Here is a 23,427-nt window from a genome sequence, read left to right as displayed (position 1 = left end):
CTCAACAGGGGGGCTCTTTGACAGAGAGATGAACAAAAGCTAAGGCAATGACACATTTGCATGACGACATCATTTCAACACAGGTAGAATTTGTCGTCACGATAAATAATCAAACTTACCAAACCTTTAGTGATGAAACTCATCATCATCACACATTTCGCAAGTTAAAAAACTTTCTGCTTTTGTCATTTGTACTTGTGAGTTTTGAAATGACACTTTGGTCCATTATTTGAAAAAGCTTCAGAGCTTCAGAGAGAAATACAGAGAGTGCAGGGTTGAATGCTGGGGGAAAGAAAAGTGAAGAGAAGGAAAAGCTGCATTTTCATTAAAGTGGCATCAAGGTTGGATTTGCTGCTAAGCAAGGTGTGTTAAACAGATGCTCCAGCTGTGGTCCAAATGCTACAAATGAGTCCTAGTCAGCAAACGAAAGGAAATCATCCCTGACCAGGTCAGCCAAAAACAACAGGGAAGAAGAATGCAATGTTAGACTCCAGCAGCAGATGCTGCAGGAACAGAGGAGCTGGCTATCATTTTTGAACCGCATCTCCAGGAGGAACATGGACTGTGAAAAAAAATACACTTCATTCAACTCCTTTTTATTGCAAGAAAGATAATTAGTCAGATTTGACCCTGATGAAGGAGAAATGTGTGCCATTTCCACCAAAACAAATTGAAATAAAACAACTCCTACAAGGGGGTAAACACTAAACATCTCCGAGTAACAACAAAGAGTCCAGTTACAATCTGGATCTACCACAGGAGAAACCTGAGGACTCTTTGGGGGCATTTTTTTACCAACGTGCTCTGCTGCTGTGAAGCCAGGAGCTGGTGAAACTCCATCTCTGCAGTTTAATATTTAAACCCTGTCGAGAGTTTGGTTCCCCTGAGGCATCGGGATTAGCTTGGCTTTGTCCTGCTGTAGCGTAGCAGCACCCAAACTGACCTGAGCCACACCGACAGGGAGCTCAGGACTCACAACCAGGTACTGATCTAAACTCATTTTAATCTAATTTTCCACCTCACTACTGCTTTGGATTGGAAGAAAAAGAAAAAACACTGATTCGTGTTTTAATGTGGCGTGTTCTGGGAAATAGCTGCTTTTGGGGAGGGTGTTTCAGGTACCATGCAAGTAGAAATGGATCTGTTCCTGCTCCTGCTGAGAACTGTAGACAATTTCTTTAAAAATGTTAAATAAAGAAGAAGTATTTGGGATTTTCAGCTTGCAGCTTACAGAAGCTGGAAGAGGCTGAGAGGCAGATTACACTCTCTGCGTGAATTGGCTGTGTCAGCTTTGAGACATCTGCTAATATTTAAAGGATTGAACAAGATTTCATCATGTGGACAGAAATATTTGGACCAATTTGATTGCATATTAGGTAACTTTTTTTTTGTTTGTTTGTTTTCATCTATCTCGGCTCCATGGGGATTTTAACTTACTTTTCCCTGCAGATTTTTGGACTGATCCAGCTCCAAATGCTATAGAGAATCGGTAGAACATAAGAACAGCGGTGAGGACCGACACACATAATGTACATGAACACATCTGGGACGTCTAGAAGATCCTACTCCCTGACCTTCCTGGGAAAGAAAGTAGGGAGGCATCACTCAGTGGCACCTGCTGGGAAGCAAAGTAAGTGCATCACATAACACAACTTCCTGACAAGGTGAAATGGGAATTTATAAATTTTTTTAAAGAGGAGGTTTCCACACTTTGTGTGGGGATGCGAAAGACACATTTAAAGCTAAGCACCCTCAAGTAAGCACACCTTTAGCAATTTATGCATGCTTGGTGTCAGATTTAGCTCCAGATGTTTCTGTAGCTGATGCAGATTTGTTATTTCAGAGCGCTAACAGAAGTTTTAAAGGCCTTCTTACATTTTCATCAGTAGACCAGACAAACACATCACCTTCCTATTTATCAAACCAGTAAAGGTCAGTTTTCTCTCCAGTACAGAGAAGATAAACTTTGGAATGACTTTTTGCATTTTATGACAGGCAGTCTCAAATAAAACACTCAACTAAAATGATAAAACAATGATTAGTTTTACCCAACACAGTCTTTCTCTAAAAGAGTTTAATTATTATTTAACTCTGTACTAACTTAAAGAAATGTCACTTTCTTTCCTTGTTGCGTGTTTTATTTAAATTCACATTAATACTCTTAGGTGTTTTTATATTGTATTGATTGTATTTCAAATATTTATAATCAACAGATGAGGCTTTAAATAGGCCCACTGGGCTTTTACCTCTTCTTGCACTGTTAATTTCTTTTTTCTTGGTGTCTTTTAATCTGTATTTTAAACTATGCAAACTAAACTAAACTAATCTAAACTAACCGCATCTTGATAACTTACAGTAAATGTTTTTTTTTAAAGTTTGCCGTATCATAAACTCTGCAGTTTCTTTTTTTTAAAGTTTGCCGTATCATAAACTCTGCAGTTTCCTCCAGCTATTTTAAAATATCTCTGCAACTTGACTGTAGTCCTAATTTGTCTGATCTCAGGATACACTATAGATAAAACATTTCACACCTCCACAGCTGCTGTTTCGCAATTGACGGTGCAGCAACGGTCAGAGTGAAAATAAGAAACGGCGGCGGAGTAAATGATCAATGCGCCTGCCAGAAAGGCTTGAATTGTGTGACAGATCTAAAAACGGCTGCATGAATTTGTCTAAGTTACTGTACTTGTTTGAATTACACATTCTGTTGTGTTGTTGCAAAGTAAACACAGGTTATTATTAACATGGGTTCCTTTCCATCAATGGCAACATTAACTAGCTTCTAAAATGTTGTAGGTGCTTTAAAGTCAGAAGTGACACAGAAAGTTACAGAGGAATTCAGAGTTGCAGATCTTTTTGCTAAGAGTTGCTGTGGGAAGGCTCACGCCAGTGTGAACAGAAAACCTCTTTGAACGTGCCGGAGTCGTTCAGCTGCAGTCTGGGCTTGAACTTAGAGAAGTATGTCTGGAATGCTAAGAAACTGATCAAGACTCACACCATAAACATTTCAAGAGGAACTGAAAGACGTCTAGTGAAATATATTTTTGATTTTATTTTTAATTTCACAAGAAGACCTTGCCTAGGTGTGACATATAAGCACTTATATCCACATGACCTCCATGCAGTGTTCATTCAGATCATCTGAATGTCGCTCTCTGTCTCAAGTTGCCTGGGAGACGACTATCGGGTCGACGGAGGAGCCGGAGGAGCCGTCCCAGTCAGGCCATGCCCCGGTGTGGGAGCAGGATTTGGAGAACCTACCTGGGAGTGTGCCTGAATTAAAGGAGCAGAGGCCAAGTCCAAAATTTCCCAACCCACAGCTTCAGCAGTACGGAAACAACGCACCAGGTCAGTCTTAGTCTCATTCAGCTTCGCTCTGGTTTAAGTCTTTGGGTTCTCTTTCTGTCTGCTCCCAAGCTAAGGCAGCTGATGCATTTCCACATGATAGGAACGTTTTCTCAGTATCCTGACATGATTTCTGTTTTTCCACTGAAAGGTATTTCTGAGAAGAGAGTAACAGCATGACGACACGCCTAGATTCCTGTACCAGAAAACAAAGAGGGGATGGGAGTGTGACAGATAGAGCGGAGAAAGATTTAAAGCAGACTGATTGGAATCACTCAGGGCTTTACATATAAGCTGATGCAAAAGGTTAAAAAATTATCAGGAAATAACCTCTTTGATCATTTCAAATTAAAAGTGGTTGTTTTATTTTTTTGTTTTTTTTTGTTTTTGTGTAAATCACCATAAAACTGCACACATTCAGTCAGATGTCATCTTGAAATTGTACAAAACACTTTGAATAAAATGTGATGTTCTTGAAATGTATGTCTTCATTCTTGTGCTCAAAATGGATCAATAAAATTGTCATAAATGTCTCATAAATCAGTTCAATCATTACAGAAGAGTCCACCTTGAACTACTTCTTCTCATCTGTAAAAAAAATAAAGTTAATAATTACACTCTTGAACGCTTTCACTTGATGTTGATCATGTGACTGAGAGGCGCATGGATGAGTGTGTTAACGCTGGTTAACACCCTCATTTAACATTTAGGTCTTCTCAACCTCAACAGACTCAACAGTTTTTCTTGCACTTTACTATTAAGCACCACTTTGTGTTGGTCTGTCACATTAAAATCGCAGCAATGTAGACTTGTAGTTACGTCACTACAAAATATAAAAACGCTGTAGGTGGATGTAGATTTTTTTGCAAGGCACTAAATCCACAGGCAACTCCAAAGGTGGTGAACATGTTTCCTCTGTTCTTATTTATAGCCAGAGGCTGATGGGCTGGAATGTGTTTTATTTAAAATGCTGAACATCCTACATTATCTTTGTAGCATTCTGGATTTATTTATTCTTGAGAAACAATCAGTGAGACGGCTGGATACAGTTCCCAAACCTCTTCACTGTTAAGCCGTTTGTAGATCAGGTTCCAGTCATTTGAGGGAATTTCCAAAATTTTTGTTGCCACATTTTTGCTGAGTATTAAAGAAACCAAGAAGAAAAATAAGCTTGTGTGTAAAATAAATCGTTCTTTCTCTATGTTGCAAAAATGACAACTCAATATTTGGAGTAACAACCTGATAGATTTAGAGTCACAGAAAATTTCTTGCAGATCACCAGAAGCATTTTAAGGTTCAGCAAAGTGAATAAATATTTTACCAATATCATCAAAGACATTATCATCAAATATGTGTTACCAGCTCCCAAATGCAGCAGAATTGAAAGCCAGATTAATGAACACCTCTACAGCAAAAAGTGGTATAATCTGAGATAATAATCCTATGTCTCACCAGATTTAGTTTGTGTTTTGAACAATTCAGCTTCTTCTATTTTCAAATAGATATATATTTTTTTAGTTTTTGTGTGTTTTATGCCTTTGTTACACCAGATTTCCCCTTTTGTTGGACAATAAGGGTGTTTCTATTCTATTTTATGATAATGTAAACTGTAATAATCCATTGAAATTTCAACAGGAGTACCTTCACCTTACACTAGTGAATGCGTCTGTCGTGACATGCCCAATTATAATACCTCATATTAAGAAAAGGTAAAGCGCCCCCATCATCGGTGACTCTAAACACACCCAGCAGAGAGGATAAGTTTGGCTGGCTGCTTTTGTTTTTCCAGAAGGATTGGCTCTGTGAATGTCTGACGATGGAAAAGTGACTGCAAACAAGACAGAGAGGGTAGAGAAAATAAAGAAAGAATTAAGCTGATAGAGCAATACAGGTCCAGTTTTAATTATTATTTTCAAAAATAAAGATTCAGACAAAAAGCTCTAAATAATTACATAAACAAAACTAATAAAATGTGTGATCCAGATGCGACATCCATATGCTCAAGTCAAATTTCATGTTTCAAATGTGAATGCCTTCTCTTTCTCTTTTGTCCTTGAACTCTTTGTGTTTTTAACAACGACCCTCCAACTTTCCTGTGCAAGACACGCATCGGCACAAAAACCCGTGGAGGAGGAGGTGGGCTGCTTTTAGACGCTGGATTGCTGCAGACAGGAGGAAACGCAATGGACAAGGTTTTGTATACAAAATAAATTATGTTAATATGATGAGTATCTGTTTGGAGGCATTTTTAGATATATTTTTTAATAATAGATATTTGCATCTACATTTAAACCGCTATTTTAAATTTGCTTTTCTTTCTTCAGTGGATCAGAGGATAAGAAAAACTGGATATAAACGATTATTTTACCTTGTTTGACCTACTAACAGCACATCTTAGACAAGAACCCCAAACAAATTTTTCAAGTTCACTTGGAGTTCCCTGGCAGCACGTTTATTATTTAACATTTAAGTTTAAAAACAAACAAACATATAAATACATATAAAATATGAGTTACCAAGTGAATCATGGAAAGAAGTATTTCATTGAAACAGTTCACAGACATGAGAGACGGCTGGTGAGGAGAAGGATTTGGTAGGAAGTTGAGATTAACTTCACAGGTTGCTTTGATAATAATTATCGACCTGAGTTCCTTCTCTAGAGTAAACAACAATCATCCGTATTTATTTTTATGCAGGCTCATCAGAATCTCAGCTGGGAGTCGGCTGTGACGCCAGAGAAGCTGAGCGCTCACAGGAACTCAAGATTTACATCCCCTATGAGTCGGCTGAGCTCTGCATCACTCAGGTAAAACAATGAGCAGCACAGGAAAACAGTGCAAAACAAGTAAAGGAGCTCACACAGCAAAAATACTTACAGTGAAATCTGTTTTGTGCAAAGTATTCAGACATCTTTCTCACATTCTGTCACATTGCAACCACAACCTGCAGTACATTTTGACAGGATTTTATAGGATGGATCGACACGAAATATTGCATTATTGTGAAGCAAGGGGGAAAAAAATGCTAAATTGTTTTCACATTCCGTTATTTTAGAACCTAAAAAGTCAAAGTAAAATTAATTTCCTTTAAAATTATTCTAGAATAATAGAAGAAATTTGCTCAGGGATATTGGAGAGCACACAGGAGAGAGGTAAGAAGCTAAGAGCAGGGTTAGGTTATGACAAGAATTAACTTGTCATACAAATGTGTTAGTCTACAAGATAAAACCTTAATAAGTACACATACTTTTGTAAATGTAACATCACAAAATTTAAAGAAATTCAAGGAGTATAAATCTCTTCAACACACTTAATATCTACTGTTATTTCACTGAAAACCAAAACTATAATTTTATCTCCTAAAGCAGCGAATGCTGAATGTCAAGCAACCATCAAGGCATCTGTGTGTGGTTGTTCAGTGTGAGCACATGGATAAACACAATGGTGCTACTGTCAGATTTCCTGTGTTTTATTATTACTCACTCTCACATGGTTGCCCTGACGCTGCTACCTCGAAGCCATTAGATCATCATGTTGCAAAACAGGACGCAGTTTTGCACATTTCGGCTAACTTACAGCATATTGTGTACGAGCAGATTTCTGAAGACATGAAGGCAATGAAGAGGAGGCATCTGCAAACAGTGCAGGAACTGGAGGATCATTTCCAGTTCACAGCTCAGGAGACACAGGTAAAAGAAAAAAAAAGTGTAAGAGTGTGTGAATGTGAAGTTAAACAGAACTCTCATTGAAGTTCTGCGTGTGTTCTCAGGAACGGATCGTACAGAAGGTCAGATCTCACTATCAGAACAAACTGAACACTGTGAGGAGATTCCTGGACCTCTACCAGGACAGAGTGGAGGAGAAGAAGGCTGACCTGGAGAAGAAAGTTGCAGTAAGAAATGCATCTTTTCCTTTTCATGCAAACATTTTCATTTACTAATCCATTATTTCTGTTCCCCCCATATGGTGCATCATGGTGACTGAAAAGCACAGGACATAACTGAAGACGTTTATGTGTACTGCAGGAGCTGACTGCGCACAACGAGCGGCTGCTGGAGGAACAAAGAGCTGAGAGGAAGAGATGGAAAGAAGAGACCCTGCAATGGCAGAGAGAAAAAGTCAGGGAGCAAGTGGCAGGCCCTACAGCTCCTACACCAGAGCACACTCTGGTGGCCGTATTGCAGAAGAGCGGGAGTAAAAAAATAACGCTTCTGTTTTTCTTTTGTGTCAGAGCAAAATGCTGGAGCTGTTCTCCAGTAGGCTGGATGCCCTGCACTGCCACCAGGCCTCCAGTGAGTCCAGCAGCATTTGGCGACATGGAAAACAAAGAAAAGGAGCTGAAAAGTTACTCTGTGTGTGTTTCCCCGAACAGCACTGCAGGAGCTGCAGATGGCCAGGCAGGAAATAGGGCAAGTCCAAGAAATATTGATAGTATCTTCATCACAGGTGCAACAGGAAGCAGCAGAGGAAGAGGAATCAGACAAGAAAGAACAAACGGAGGTGGGTTGGATCATCAAAATGACAAAATATTTGTTCAACATATTTTCTTTTGTTTTGTTTAATCTGTGAGAGTAATCATTTAACGTAGAGTGGTGTACAAAAGTATTTTGCTCCTTAATTGTCTCTTTTAATTTATTTTTGCTTTCTGGTCACTCTTAATCTTTCAGATACTCAAACAATTTTTTGACATCATGCAAATGTAACCTCTGTAAATAAAAAAAATAGTTTTTTTTAGTGATGATTTTAGTTATTATAGGAAAAGCTAAGCCAATTTAACTCTAAAGCAAAAAAAGAACATTAGTTAGTCCCCTTTGCTAAATCGTGGCTATACAATGATTAACCACATTTGTTTTAATTTTTGGCTAAATTTCACCTTCCTCTATGTTTCAAGACCAAGCAAAAAATATGTTTGCCATAAAAAACACATTTTCATGATCTGTTTGAAATTTCTGTTCCATGGGTTTATGGACAAACTGGAAACCTTTTGAAGGTGTCGCAAACCAACACATCCAGTCTGAGACTCTATTACTACTCTTTTTTTTTTTTTTTTTTTACAAAGAAGAGTACAACTCCATGGTAGCAGTGGTTCCTACCAGAGGTAGCAGAATGTTTTTTTGCTTGTTTGTTTGGTTGGTTGGTTTTTTTGCATATCTGTTTGATTAATAAAAATGGACAAATCAAATTCCTCTATTTACCTGGGTTACCTTTGTTTGATATTAACATTTAGTGATTATTTAAATGCAAGCAAGCGCATTTTTATGTCACCGTGCAAATTTTATTCAGACATGCAGTGTCTCAGATCAGCCACTGGAGGGAGCCAACGCCCGCCTGGAGGAGCTGAAGGAGAGCCTGTACCAGAAGGAGAGGGAGATCACTGAGCTCCTGGAAGCAGAGAGGATCCCTGTCCCTCCTGTCCTACAGCCACACTGCAGCGTCCTGCTCCCCACCGTCATAATCAAGGTGCCGGCCACACACTGTGCAGAACAGCTGCCCTCAGGCTGCTTCTCACATTATCTCAAATATGTCTTCCAAAGTTGACGTTTGATCCCTTACAATCATTTTTCCTCAAGGCCCATGAAATCTGCAGTGTAGTGCCTGAGTCGAGAGCTCTTTTGTACCAAATGATTGACGACAATCAGGTTGCTTTGGCTGAAGCCAGAGACAAACTGCGTCTTCATCTGCAAACAGCTAAACAGGACAGCAATGAAAAAGAGAAGACTCCCAGACAAGAGGGGTTAGAGATATTCAAAACTGTCTGCAAAAAAAATTACCATGGCTTGAAATATCTGTATAAACCTTTACTGAGGAAAAAATATTAAAACTGCAGTTTAAACGTTTGTTTCACTTTATAGGTCAGATGAGTCAAGTCTGTCTTTTCTGCAAGAGACAGTGAGGGAACACGAGGTGTGTCAAATTGCTTTGGGCTACATCAAATCTGGGGAATGCCCTGTAATGAACGGTGAGTTCAACTCTAAGGAATATTGGCCCAAAAATGCATGAGTAAATTAATAGCTCCAAACGCTAGAGGACAATAACTGATCAAAACACTGATCACACAAGCTGTTATAATAAACATTTTCAATATTTTCTATTGAGGGAGTTAAACTTTTACCTATCACCCACAGCTGTGACGTTCATTGGCAATTCCTGCATGACATTACAAAGCGCTGCTTGCAATCAAGTTTGAGTTTCACATTCATGTATCACCAAACTAGTTGAAGCTGAACTTCTTGCTTCAGTACAGAAACTTCTTCAACCACAAGTCTCATGAAAGATACAGACTTTTATCACAGTCAAGCCCAAAATTACTGGACTAGCCAAAGTTCTGACTTGAATGTAACAGAGAATCAAGGGAGCAAAGATTAAGATAATGGCTACGAGGTTTCTAATTTCAAAGACTTGGAGATCATTGCCAAAGATAAGGAATGAAAATACAAGTGGGAACATGAAAAAGCTTCTCAGCAAAAGGTTTGATTATTGTAGTGCCTAAAACAGCTTTTCTATTGGCTATTGGGATATTTTAAATGTTAATAGAAAAGAAAAATGCTTAATTCGTCATTGTCATATCGTGCTTTGAGAGTTCCCCATCTCTCTTCCTATCAGCAACAAACATGGTTGAAAGAAAATAACTGAATCTAAATCAAGTAAGAGTATGAATAATTTTGTAACATAATCCATTTGAGCATATCAACCTTGCTGTTCTCTGCTGGAGAGCCCACATGAAGAATTAGACCAATGTTCCACTGAACCGACATCTTGAAGCAGATTCTAACCATTTTTATATTGTAGTTACATCCGCCTTGCAATCACATCAGATGATCACATTTAGTTTTCCTATCTGAGAAATGACGAATGACTGATACTCAAGCTTGACTTTTACTCCGTGCTTAGATTGTGAAATGTCTGAGCTGGAGGACATCCTGGGACAAGAGACACTTCCAACCGCACAGAGGACTGTAAAGGGCATCGGCCAGCAGCTTCTCTTGCTGCAGGATCAGGTAAGCGATCAGATCAGGTTCTGCGACAACTTGCAGGACAAGTTTTAAGAGACTGTGGGGCACCAGCAGCAGAACCAGCGTAGGGATTGACCCCCAGACATGTTTCTTTTATGCATTAATAGTAAAATATAAAGACATTAAGATTTGTAACCATGTCCACATAAGCATAGAGTTTTTCCAAAATCCATTTAATTTGTCCATTGCTTGTACCAACTGAATCATTTCAGGTTTACTGGTACCTATCTATTCTAAAAATAAAAAAAGGACAATATATCTTTTTTTATTATTTAAACTTGAGATTCTTGGAGTTACTGGTTGGGTTAAAGTTGGGGCTGTGAGATAATTGTTTTCCAAAAATCACCCCTTCAAATCATTTAATTTGGGTTTTTTGATCCTTTCAAAGGTGAGAAAAATAATAGAAATATAGAAGTGATTGGGAATGACAGCAAGTCAGCCAGGACAACATACACTGGAAACTCAAAAACATAAAACATTAAAATCAGAAACCCTTCACTTCATGGCCTGGTAGAACTTGGGCTAGGTCCTATGAGAACATTTAAGCTAGAAATTTAAATCTATAATATACAGAAAGGAACCCAAAGCACTACTATTTGCAGAGCAGGTTTTAAACCCAGATCCTACAGGTTCTTGCTGAAACTTATTTTCACCATTAGAATCAAAACTTGCCTCAACGAACTGAAAATGCTTTTTGAATGAACAGGAATGTTTTCATTCACATCTTACTGTCTGGGTTCCACTGTATCAAAGTTTTCATTGTCTTCTCTTAAGCTGAAGCGAGAAAAGGAAGAGAAAAAGAAAGTAGTTGAGAATTACACATCAGAAAGAGCAATGAGGAAGAAATATTATAACATGGTGGAAGAAATGAAAGGTACACAGACATTGCCAACTCGCAATCGATTTTGTTTCAGTAAGGACTAGACTCTTGTGACTTTTTTTTTCATGCTTTTATGTCCGCATCAGGTAAAATCAGGGTGTTTTGTCGAATTCGTCCAGTGAACCGAAGTGAAGCTGCACAAGGTGGGGCCGTTGTGGTGGCTAAATTAGACGATTACTCTGTCACTGTGGAAACCCAACGTGGGCCCAGAGAGTTTCAGTTTGACAAGGTGTTCAGCACAGAGGCCTCTCAGGAAGATTTGTTTCAAGATGTAAACAGGTAAAACAATACAACACACAAGAATATCAAACACTTTGTTTCTCAATAACCCCCAACACCTTCCTCCCACAGGCTGATGCAGTCAGTCATCGATGGATACAATGTTTGCATTTTTGCGTATGGCCAGACAGGCTCAGGGAAAACTTTCACCATGGTCGGGGACAAAGATCAGAAGAACCCTGGGATTATGCCCAGATCTTTCAACGCCATTTTTGACATCATGCGAGAGAACGGCTCTAAATTTGACTTCAAGGTAGCAGTCTTCCCCCTGCTTCTTCCTGTCTCTGGTTGTGGTGCCTCTTCATCCTTCCCCACCCCCCTTTCTCAGGTTTCGGCCTATATGCTGGAGCTGTACAACGACAGGTTGCAGGACCTCTTGGTGAGCCAGGCGGGTGAGGCCCATGCGCAGACACAACCCCATGGCCCCACCAGGCGGGTGGAGATCAAAAGGAACAGAAAGGGGGTTGTGTTCGCCCAAGGAGCAGAGACAAAGGAGGCTTCCAGTGCCCAGGAGCTTTATGCTCTGTTCCAACAGGCTTGCGCCAATCGACACATCTCCGCCACCAGTGAGTGCCCCGTACCGTGCAGTTCAAACAGGGCTGCGCTAAATGGTTTGGATTAATCCTTTTAGCTCCAGTTAGAGAAAAAGTAGCTAAGTACGTCATTATTGAACTGGTGAGCTGCAGAGAGTCAGCTTTCGGAAGAGCCACGTTTATTAGAATGTGATTGGGTGGGCTCTATCTGAAACTGTCTGTACAAAAGCGCATCACGATTCTGAACTAACAGCGCTGGTCATTTTTGTACCGCCGCTGTTTTTAAGAGATGAATGTGGAGAGTTCCCGCTCCCATCTGATTGTTGGCATCATGGTGGAGAGCAGGAATCTGACTAATGGGAGTGTCAACACCGGAAAGCTGAGCCTTGTAGACCTGGCAGGGAGTGAAAGAGCAGCAAAGACCGGCGCCAAGGACCACCAGCTAAAGGTGTGCTCATGTGTTACCATGAAAAGTATTCAAACCCCTTGAATATTTTTTTGGTGAGTTTGTAGTTGTGCAACACTCTTCTTTTTCAGATTCTCTTTGAGATACTCAAGTCTTGGGATATTAACTTAAAACCTAAGTCTGCTTTAAGACTTGGAAATTTAGAGTTTAGGAGTATCAAATTAAATGGGGTTGACTATTAACGCACTGCCTGCCACTTTGTAGGAGGCTAACTCAATCAACAAGTCTCTGAGTGCCTTGGGTGATGTGATCTCGGCATTGTCCGCGGAGCTGCCACATGTACCATACAGGAACAGCAAGCTCACTCAGGTGCTGGTGTAAGAACACATACACAAGCTAGATTTATCCAAAGAACATGCAGTAAACAAAAAAGCTGATGAAAACCAAATGTGGTCCTGGATTGTAAATTCTGTCATGCAAAGCAGCACAACTCTTTTCCCCGTCCTTTCCAGGTTATGCAGGACTCTTTGGGAGGAAATGCCAAAACCCTCATGATTGTCAACATTTCCCCATCAGAATACAATCTGGACGAAACTCTCACGTCACTCGTGTAAGAATCAGACACAAAAGAGACAGTAGTTGTTTTATTGTGCTGGTAGAAATCTATGTATTGAACTTGATGGATCTTTTCAGTTATGCAACGAGAGTGAAGGCCATAACCAACAACGCCCAGAGAAATGTGGACAGTAAAGAGATCGCCCAGCTGAAGGAGGTGCGCACAGTTTCACTTTGTTCTGCTTTGATATGAAGCTCTGCTGTTTGAGAATAAAACAAAATGTTTGATAATACTGCAGCAGTTTAAATGACTAAAGTCCTGGTTGCCTCTCTGTGTCTCTTAAAGGTGATCATGAAGCTGAAATCTGGACATGCTGTGGAAGAGGTGGATGTTTGACAGGCTGTTGTTTCTGCACACTGTGTTTTATCGGGCAGTCTTGTAATCGCTGGCATGTTTAAAGGGTTTAAATGTTGGATGAAGATGGGGGGGTTCACAAGAACGTCACGTTTTGCTTTGGAGATTGAAGGCTGTTTGAAAATGGATGTTGATGCATTGAGCTGTAAAATAAAGCTCCCACAATTCAGGTTTTGTTGGATGACAAAGACTTAGTGATTCATACATGCAAAGGATTATTATATATTTTATATATCTAAAAAAAAATGTAAAGCAAAAAGCACATGTTGTGTTTCTTTAACAGTGGATTTACAAGCCAAGACTGAAAACTCTTTAATTTTTCTAGTTTGACTTATAATATGAAAGAAAAAGGACTGGAAAAGCTGTAGTTTAAAATGATCAACTTTGATATTAATCTATTAAATGGAGCTGTTTTGAACTGTCTTATAATTTCATACACTGTGAATTTATTTATATTTTTACTTATCCTGTTGGGATTTTTTGTGACATACCCACAGCTGCAATTAATTGTGAAATGTATAAGAAGAATTTTTATTTTATTTTTTTCACATTTTTACACAGACGACACTAAACACACAGATATAGCTACAAGACAACAATTTAGATCAAAGTGTTAGAATGGCCCAGTCAAAGTCACGACCTAAATCCATAGATTTGAAAATTAATGTCTAGGCCTGTCACAATAATCAATAAATCAGTTAATCGCATAATAAATTAAAACAATCATTTTCACTTGCATGATTTATCATTTTTCTCTTTTTTTCACCAAAAATTGGATGATAAAAGTCTTCAGTCTGGTGATTTAGTCTCAACCAGCCCTTATTTTGAAGGGCAGTTTGAAGGGAATGATTGATTTTATTTGTTGTTTCTGTTTTGTTTGTTTATTTTGGACATTTAAAATGTCTTCCAGTTCCAGTGTTAAATGTGTGGTACAATATAAAGTTAATTGATCTGGAAGAATTGTTACTTGAAAATGGTTTCATAACAACAGTGTTATCATTTATCACGATAAATTCTGGGACAATTTATCATCCAGCCAAATTTGTTATCGTGACAGGCCTATTGATGTCCACATGAAAAAGATTCAGGAGTATGTTTTTGCAAGCCACTTATTTTCTGAAGCATATCAATTATTTATTTACAGAACCTGTAGAAGGTTGGATTTCCTGCTTCTTTGCTTGTTTTTGTTCCACTCCAAAAACTCTAGACCTTCAAAATAAATTGCTGGAGTCATTTTAGTACAGCTTTTCTTCTCTCTTTTTTTTCTACCTGTAGCTAGGCTTAGTCTTAATTGTCACGCTCTCCTAATCTGTGACGTAGATCCGACAAGTGGTTCTTTTTGTGTCGCAGTACAGAGGCATCATTTCTAACATTGCGTGCTCCGTTTTATTGGCTGCTTTGGATCAGTGGCCAATCAACACACGCTGGCCTTCATTTGTTATTCTTGATGAGTTTAAATTGCACTGAGTCAGTCGGGTAGAGCAAAGTGAAGGACAAAGCCTGCAGTGAGGAGCAGAGCGCAGATGGAGGGGGTACATGACTGATGAAAGGGCTAACAGCTCCTTAGGTCTTCATAGTTTGCTTTGCTGATTAAACCACTTTGCTGCTGCACAGAAATAAGACAAAGGAAAATGGAGGATTGTTCTGTAATTGGAGTGTCTTACAAAAGCATCAATTTTTAAAAATTGTTATATTACACACACAAACTTCAGTGGGTTTTTTTTTATTTTGGTATTTTATTTGGTAGGCTAACACAAAGCAGTGCCACAAAGGCTAGTTTCCATTTGTAGTCTCTGTAATGAGTTTTCATCCACACTAACTTATTTTGTAGAACCATCACATGTGGTACATCCTTTGGGACATATTCAAACTCAGTCAGATTGGATGGAGAGTGTATATACATATCATTTTTGAGTCTTTTTTACAGATTCTCACTTAGACTTATGTGTTTGAACTTTAACTGGGCCTCTACCCCATTTCCAGGTTTTTTCTTCCAGGATTTCCATGTGTTCAACTACACTCTTCTTACCATTAGCTTGAGCAGCTTTTCTGCTGCTCAAGCTAATGGTAATTAAGACAAATTAGTCACAGATTTTGAGAAAAGTGCATTTTCTTTATTTCAAAAATATTCATAAACATGATTTTAGTTATCAACCCTGCCTATCACATGTGATGTGTTTTTTAGTGCTCTGTTAACTCTTAAAAAGTAAAATGCATACAGTCACACAACAATCGATTCCCAGATAAATGCAGCGGTTATAAAATGCACAAGTGTGTTACAAGTCACTAAACATTCGTCATTGTTACATAAACTAATGGGAATCAGAAGCTATTCGGCTACAAATTTCTGTGACTGTCAGCAAGGAAGTGATTACAGATGCAACTCATCATCATCAATCCCGGTGAAACAGCTCATTCATTAGTTGACAGAAGTATGCGCCAGTGAAATGCATTCTCCTCTGAGGAGTCTGCTAGAAAAAAAAAGAAAGAAAAGCTTCAACAGTTTGGAGTACAACACTTTCCTTTTAAGGATAATTCTGCCCTACTCGACTCTTACTCAGACATGTACTCCCAGACTTCTGTGAGTCTAGTTTATTGATACTAACTTCCCTAATTTCACATTTTATTGCCATCTTTACAGTCGACTGAGACAGTAATTTAAGAATGTCGGAGGTCAAGAGAGAGAGAGAGAGATGGCTTTGAAAAAGGTTCAGGACAGTAATATTTAAACAATAACTATAAGAGAAGATGAACTAGTTAATGTGTATGACGTAAAGCAACAATAAGTGGAAGAGGAGCCAGAGGCATGACGTAGGTGAGCGGATTACAGCAGTTTAAAAGCTGAGGCAGGACAAAGAGAAGAGGGATGAACCTTGGCTGAACAGTTTCAGGCTTGAAGCACCAATCACCGCTCAGTAAAATGGTTCCCTCCTCTCCCCCGGTGTTTAACTGTAAATAATAAGTTCATGTAAAGGCTTTTAATGAGGGACTGCTTATTCTTTTTTTATTTAGATGGACTCTAGGTACTGGAACATTTTCAACATATACCAATGCAGTTTGCTTGACCTGAACATCTAAACAAATGGTGTGTTTAATAGAGAAACTGCTCCTTTTTAGTTTCTTTAAACCACAAAGAAACTCCAGTCTGTGAACGGATCCTCCGTCTCTGTGGACTTGTGATGTCCAGAGGGTCTAAAATCTGGGGGAGACTGTAATCCTGTACGGACGTGGTTTCATGGTCAGACCAAAGTCTGTGCTGAGATCCAGCTCCTGTCCAGGAACATTTTCAATCCGCAAACCGTGGAGCAGCGTGGTGAGAAACACAAACATCTCCAAACGTGCAAATCCATCCCCAAGACAGCGCCTCTTCCCCAGGCCAAAGATGAGAACCTTCTCTGTCAGCTCCTTGTTTAATTGTCCGGATGGGCCCTGGAAGCGCTGTGGCCGAAATTTTTCTGGATCACCCCAAAGGTCCCTAGTTCGAAATGAAAAACAGTGAAAGTTCTACATCTTACAAAATGATTTATTACATTCAAACTTTTCCACATTTTGCACTATCACACAACCACAAAGTTCAGTCTTTCAGTGGGACTTTATTTAATAGAAGAACACAAACAGCATATGTCTACCAGGAATTTGAGCCAAAACACTTAATAAAAGAATGGTCTAGTCAAAGTCCAGACATAAAGGTCTATAGCGAGGCTTGAAAACCATTGTTTACAAACACTGTCCATCCAGCCTGATTGGAATCTGACTTTGTCCCCTTAGATGCAAAGCTTATTGAAAAATAGCCCAGAAGACAATACACACCTGATCTGGTATAAGCCATGTGCAAAACATCAATCAGTGTCAATGTTTGCGCCTACTCACACGTCATGATTGACTTGATACTGGTTAATGAAGACACACGTGTCCTTTGGGATGAAATATCCATTCAGGATGGTGTCTCTGGTGGTGCTGGAAATAAAGGAACATATGAAAGGTTCTGACAATATTTACGCTAAACCAAAATGAACTGCAGCCAAAGCTCCAGTCTTACCAGTGAGGGATGGTGAAAGGAACATAGGAAGAGTGACGAAACACCTCGAATATGAATGCTTCAGTGAAGGGCATGTTGGGCTTGTCTGCAAACCCGGGAAGTCTGGCTGAGCCAATGTGTTCATCTTAAAAGAAGAATCAAACAACAGATCCAACTAAATATTTACAGTAAACTGATAAGTTATTGTTCCATCTTTATTTTCTGTTATTTTATTTAATAGACTTGTAACTATTTTTGAAAACATGTAACGTCTTCCTAAAGTCTTAATATCCCTTGAGCCTTTTTGCCACATTACAAACACAACATTTAGTTTATGTATTGGGATTTTAAGCAACAGACCAACTTATAGTAAAATTGTAGAAATTCTAAAATGTTCAAATAAAAATGAAGCTAATGGGATTCATGTAACGTACCTGAGGAATTATTAATTAATTGCATAGTTAGCTTTTGTTATCATTACAGCTGCTAGACTACTGGGGGTATGTCTCTACCAACACTGAGCCTCTGAAAACTGATGTAATTGTCACATGTCTTAAATAGCTGAAGTACATTGGATCAAAGCTATGAGCACCAATGTTCAAATATCAACATAAAAACTTAATAAGACTTAAATATACAATTTAATTGAGTTATTCTAACGCATGATTTCACCTAAAAGTTTTATAGTTTCTCTAACCGTATGTTTAGGGATTTTGCAGACTAACAGGTTTTCTTCCAGGATTGCCCAGTATTACACACACTGATCAGATTCCCTGTTTGTGGTTTACCAAAGCGTCCCCACAGCATGGTGCTGCAAACACCAGGTGTCTGTGGAGATGATTTTTTGGCTGATGTGCAGTCTTAGTTTTCCACCAACTGGACTTCACTCAACTATTAATTTTTCTGTGTTCTTTTCTCCACGTTTATATTACTGCAAGACGTGCAAAGTGCGAGATGCTGAGTTTTTATATCGACAGATAATCACACCTGAGATGTCCTGGTGCCATATTGTGTCCATTCTCAGATGATAGACTGAAAAGTACTCTCCAAGCTTTGGATATTGTTTACAATCGAGCCCCACTCCAAACATTTTGTCGGCCCATCACGTGAAATTCCAGCAAAATCTATGAAAGTTTAATGGGCATGACAACTTTGCAGTTGACTGAAGATTATAGGGCTAAGGGCTTACTTGTTTTCACTTCATATCTTGTTTTCACTCTAAATAGTCCTGGTTTTGCGAATAAGGTGTCTAGTTCAGCTGCAGTCCATCCTTACAAAGAAAAGCCATTCAGCCCATTCCTTTTGATATTTTAGTTAAGGAACAATGGTAAATTATGATCGTTCAGAGCCTTGCGTGTAACTGCCTTTGTGTCTCTCTTGAACTCTCCAACCCTTGTACTGTTCTGATTCATCCTGTCACCTCCTGGCATCCCCCCTCCCTTCCTCTCACTGTGAAAATGTGACGTGCCCCAGGATATTCGGCACCGGTTCAGTCAATCTACATCAAAAGTAACTCCGGTGTCAGCAAAAACTTGGTCTGAGCTTTTGTGAGTTTCTCCAAGACCAGTTGACTTTTTATTGCACCTGTTGTGCTTCGATTTTCCTCAAAGTTCACAAATTTCATGCTACTTTCATGAACATTATAAAACTTTTTTTTCCCCCCTGAATGTTGTTTTTCTATCTGCTTGGTAAATGTTTGACGTTCCTTTGGGGCTAAATTTGATATTGATCAATATGTTCCAGATCACTATTATTAGGAACTATTGCAGTTTGATTTTTGTCTCTGTAATAAAACCAACAGACACAAACTCAGGCTCATTAGTGAAGTGCTACTTGGATTCATTAATGAGCAACCTGCTATTTTTGGACAGTAAAACCCTGACTCATTCATGAGAACAGACAGGCTCACGCTATTAGCATAGCGTACATTCTTTCTGTTTTCAAAGGCTGCGGTCACACTGACCAGGCAGTTAGGGTTTCAGTTTTCATCACAAACACACTCAGTAATTTAGATCTCGATATATTTATCCTATTAAACACATAAAACAATACCAATCTCCTGCTGTACTTTGTCCTGGATGTCTGGAAACTTGATGAGGTACAAGAGGCTCCACTGTAATCCAGCAATGATGGTGTCAAAACCTTTTGGAGAGCACAAAATGCACAGCTGAATAAAAACCGAGGGTGTCTTTTTTATGCACTAATGCCACTGGCGTCGCTATGCTGGTTCGTCTAACCTGCACCGAAGATGTCTATGACGGTGTGGATGATCTGAGAGTTGGTAAGTAGAGACGTGTCCCTGTTCTCTTCCCTGTCTTCACAAAGTGCGATCAGAGCATCTGTGATGTCCCGGATGCAGTTCTGCAACCACAAGTACAAAACATGACTGAAACTTTCATGGCATGGCCTCCTGAGATTGTCGCCATCATTACAACAAGGGGGAGAGAAAATCAATCTTGTGATTATGTAGGAAATTAGAACTGAATTTTGAATGAATTAATTAGGGACAAAATGGTAATCAGTCATACTGGGACGCGTGTCTTCCACTAGGTTGGTAATTCCTAATTAGAGTGCGTGCGAACATTTTAGGCACTCTGCACAAGAACAAAAGTCCGTCCCAGGGGACTTGTTTGTTATTTTTTGGCTACAGTGGCCGGTGCCGTATGTGTGCAATGGCAGATTAAAAGATTGGGATACAAATAAGTGGCATAATCTAAAGGAAACAAGATGTGCACACATCCAACGCCCAAACTTATGTAGGACTGCATACAGTACAAGATGAAGTAAAGATGGGAGTAATCATCTGAAAAGTGCATAAACCTCAAGACACTAATCTAATCAGAATTTATAAATACTTTAGCAAATGTGAACTCTTTTCCCCTTTTCATTCTTTTACAATAGGTTTTTTGTTTTAATGTGGTTAGCAGGCTTCTTTACCTTATCAAAGGTGTTGATGTGTTCCTTGATTCTTCGCTTCATAAATCCATTCATTCTGTGAATGTACTGGACCATTTTTCTCAAAGATGGACTGGGAAAGTAACGAAACACTGGGAAGAAGTCAGCCAAATTCCCTGCAGCGAAAAGTTTCAGTACCTCGTTGTTTATGTTCACAATGGTGAGAAACTCCTTGTCATTGTGGTCGTACCTTCTCCCAAAACACAGGGCACACACCACATTTGCCACAGATGTCACTAAGGATATTGCGGGATCTATACCCATCGTCTTGTGGTTCTTTGCGACTTCTTCCCAAATCACCTCCACCATCTCAGCAGCCTCAGCGCACACCTGCTCCTCCAGGAGGCAAGTGGCTCCTGATCCCCTCGGCTCGGCTTGGGAGAAGGACCTTAGGGCATTTTTGCACAGCTTCTTATGGAGAAGCCACGCAGGTCCATACTTTTCACTGAAGGTCATGCTGGTCCCGTCAGCCACGGCGGAAAAAGTGAAAAGTTCAGGTCGTCCAGCAAAATCTTCTCCCTGACGAACCAGTGCCTGCCTGATGGTGGAGTACCCACTAAGGATGACCACTGTCAAAGAGCCGAAACGCATCTGAGGCAAAGACACACACAACGCCAGTCATAAGTTCATATACATGCATCATGGGCACAAATACTAAATTAACTTGGGACTTTTAAAGCTGAATTTCATGGAATGAATATAAACAAACAGCATCAGTTAATTTAAAAAAAAAATGTCAACGATCTGAATTATAATCAAAGTCCACAAATTTTACAATAGTTTCTCAGTTGGAGTCATTCTAAATGCTTGATTTGAGAGTTTAAGTCATCTGACTCTAAATTTAGCCCTCAGAAAGAAAGACATTTGTTAGGATGTTCAAGAACAATCAATGAACCACCAACTCAGAAGCCTATCATAAAAAACATCAGTGTCACTGTTCAAACTGTTCAAATCAACATAGATTTCAAACCGCTGAAGAACCATCTACTCCACAACCAATACCTTCAAATAGTGAAATACAAGCTACTGCTTTGGAAAAGTTTCAAGATCAAACAAGCTAAAATTGAGCTGTTTATCCATTGTGACAATCAGTTTGTTTGTAGGAATCAAGGCGAGGCTCTCAAACCTGTGCAAACTTTACCAGCTGTTAGGCATGGTGGTGAGGACATGATGCTGAGGAGTCTGCTTTGCTGTCAGAGAAACCAATGATGCATGGTACCTTCAAATTCTTTAACCCTCGTTCTAATTTACATGTATTTACTCGTAGGGTTGTGAAGGAACCCAGTCAGTATAAATAAAACAAAGCCACTCTGAATTACACCAGAACTCATAAATTCAACATGCACACCCGATTCTTTGAGGTTGTATTGTCGGTTCAACCTGGAATAAGAATTACTGAAAGTTATCGCAAAAGGCTCAAATTACTTTTTTAAATTCACAGATATGATGAGGGTCAATAACGTCTTAATAAATTATAATCCAGACACGAACTGGAAAAATATCACCTTAAAAACCTCACCTTAAAAACATCACCATACTGCAGACCCAGGCGAGTCAGTGAGAGATGCATCTGGTCTCCCACCTGAAGCAGATTGCCCACAAGGGGCCAAGGTCTGGGGCCTGGAGCAGTAGGAAACTTTGTGTCGTCCAAGTGGGAGTCATGGTGGTAGGAGAAGAAAAATCTGTGGCTCTGTTTTACCCTGATGGCCAGGAGTATGAGGGTAAAAAGACACAGAGCAAAAGTGACGCTGGAAAGAGGTGCACTAGAGCCCTCTTTGGCTGACAGACATCCTGACAGGATCAGCCCCATGTTGTCAAATCAGGAACATGCTAAGTAGAGAGCAGAAAGTGAAAACAATGTCTAAATAAAACAAAGACAGGAAGACAGAAATAAATGCAGGAAAAAGTCATCCAAGTCAGAACTCCTCCAAGGCTTCCTGTTTAACAGACTGCAATAAACTGGATCAAATCCACACCAAAGTTTAAAGTGCTTTTCCTGTTCCTATGATCCACCTCTAAGCATGGATATATAAATCTCATCCAGACAGTTTCTGCGTGATTTCACAAACGGACAAACAAACAAAACATCAATATGAAACATCTGCACTTGATGGGAAATAGCTTTAGAAAAATTGTGAGGTAAAACTCACCACACTGTGATCCTCTGCGGCTTTTATGTGCAAAAACTAAACGGCTGAGAAACGAGAGACCCAATGCAGACCAGAAAGAAGTTTGTAGTTTGATGATGTTTGCAGGGGAGGGTTTCATAAATTGTACAGGGACCTCCCCGTCTGTAGAGGAAGCTGCTGTCCTCTAAAAAGGTTAGCCTGAATGCATGAGCTGCTGTTCAAGATACTTAAATAAGGGGTAAGATTAGCGAAACATTTATGTTTATATCGAGAATGAACGCAAGCGTTTTAATAAACTTACACATTTTTGGCTAGTTCCGCGTTTGTTCTTTCTCCCGTCCGCACTTCATATTTTGTGAACAGTATTGGGAAGAAACGTATCTGTTGTTATGTTAATACGGTCACATGTCTGAATTATTTAAACATTTTTAAACACGAGACCATTACCTGAAAAAATGTCGTTTGCAAATTGTAATTTGTGTAATTTGTCACAAGATGGTGCTGTTTGTCATTTTACATATAACAGAGATCTGGACAGTCCATCGTCTGAAAACGAAAAACTAAATCAGTCCTGAGCATACGCAGTGATCCAAGTAGTGGCAGCATAATGCTGTGGGAAAACTGTTCAAAGCTTTTTTTTCTTTTTCTTTTTTTTTCAGATGGTCAGACGGGATCAAGACTAAGCATTTTCATGCTTAGTTCTGGAACAGGGAAGCTGGTGATAGTTTACTGAAAGAAAGTCTGTCAGAGGCTGAAAAGTTGCTTACAACTGGGGTCTTGGTGCACTTTATTGTAGTATAACTATCCTAAACATATGGAGCCTGAGATACGAAGGAAAGGTTTTTGTTTTAGGATTTCCTATCATTCTGAACTCCAGACCTAAAAAGGAAAAGAATACAG

The 23,427-nt window shown here is 39.3% G+C and overlaps 2 protein-coding genes across 3 annotated transcripts; one reads left to right on the top strand and one right to left on the bottom strand.

The window, feature by feature from the left end:
- Positions 1-878: 878 nt before the first annotated feature.
- On the top strand, positions 879-13,857 carry kifl (kinesin family-like). Of its 2 annotated transcripts, XM_007565404.2 has the most exons (23): positions 879-982; positions 1,450-1,630; positions 3,166-3,348; positions 5,448-5,537; positions 6,042-6,151; positions 6,941-7,033; positions 7,114-7,236; positions 7,370-7,462; positions 7,576-7,636; positions 7,717-7,844; positions 8,628-8,804; positions 8,915-9,078; positions 9,197-9,303; positions 10,236-10,342; positions 11,132-11,231; positions 11,324-11,516; positions 11,589-11,769; positions 11,845-12,082; positions 12,337-12,497; positions 12,720-12,824; positions 12,968-13,065; positions 13,149-13,227; positions 13,357-13,857. In XM_007565404.2, exons 2-23 carry the CDS (start codon positions 1,528-1,530, stop codon positions 13,405-13,407), a joined length of 2,745 nt encoding a protein of 914 aa, XP_007565466.2. In that variant the 5' UTR covers positions 879-982; positions 1,450-1,527; the 3' UTR covers positions 13,408-13,857. The 2 variants fall into 2 exon arrangements, with proteins under 2 accessions (XP_007565466.2, XP_016533432.1); XM_016677946.1 differs by lacking the exons at positions 12,337-12,497; positions 12,968-13,065; positions 13,149-13,227; positions 13,357-13,857 and having other exon boundaries at positions 12,720-12,806.
- A 1,660-nt stretch (positions 13,858-15,517) lies between these two features.
- cyp1d1 (cytochrome P450, family 1, subfamily D, polypeptide 1) lies at positions 15,518-22,657 on the bottom strand. The gene is made up of 8 exons (XM_007564417.2): positions 22,549-22,657; positions 21,918-22,228; positions 20,381-20,989; positions 19,681-19,804; positions 19,496-19,585; positions 17,465-17,588; positions 17,296-17,382; positions 15,518-16,900 (listed from the first exon to the last, which is right to left on the bottom strand). The coding sequence occupies exons 2-8, from the start codon at positions 22,206-22,208 to the stop codon at positions 16,618-16,620; spliced, it is 1,608 nt and encodes a 535-aa protein (XP_007564479.1). The 5' UTR covers positions 22,209-22,228; positions 22,549-22,657; the 3' UTR covers positions 15,518-16,617.
- Between the last annotated feature and the right edge of the window lie 770 nt (positions 22,658-23,427).

The sequence above is a fragment of the Poecilia formosa genome, unplaced genomic scaffold, assembly GCF_000485575.1.
Source record: "Poecilia formosa unplaced genomic scaffold, Poecilia_formosa-5.1.2 Scaffold5, whole genome shotgun sequence".
In the NCBI taxonomy this organism is placed as follows: domain Eukaryota; kingdom Metazoa; phylum Chordata; class Actinopteri; order Cyprinodontiformes; family Poeciliidae; genus Poecilia; species Poecilia formosa.
This window is presented reverse-complemented; position numbering and strand designations above follow the sequence as displayed.

Excerpts from the sequence above, each read along its gene's own strand:
- cyp1d1 (XM_007564417.2), bottom strand. The coding sequence starts at position 22,208 with ATGGGGCTGATCCTGTCAGGATGTCTGTCAGCCAAAGAGGGCTCTAGT. Across the intron at positions 19,586-19,680 it reads CATAGACATCTTCGGTGCAG|GTTTTGACACCATCATTGCT; the intron begins GTTAGACGAACC and ends GCTCTCCAAAAG. Across the intron at positions 17,383-17,464 it reads CCTTTCACCATCCCTCACTG|CACCACCAGAGACACCATCC; the intron begins GTAAGACTGGAG and ends CTTTATTTCCAG.
- kifl (XM_007565404.2), top strand. The coding sequence starts at position 1,528 with ATGTACATGAACACATCTGGGACGTCTAGAAGATCCTACTCCCTGACC. Across the intron at positions 3,349-5,447 it reads GTACGGAAACAACGCACCAG|ACACGCATCGGCACAAAAAC; the intron begins GTCAGTCTTAGT and ends TTCCTGTGCAAG. Across the intron at positions 11,232-11,323 it reads CATGGTGGAAGAAATGAAAG|GTAAAATCAGGGTGTTTTGT; the intron begins GTACACAGACAT and ends TGTCCGCATCAG.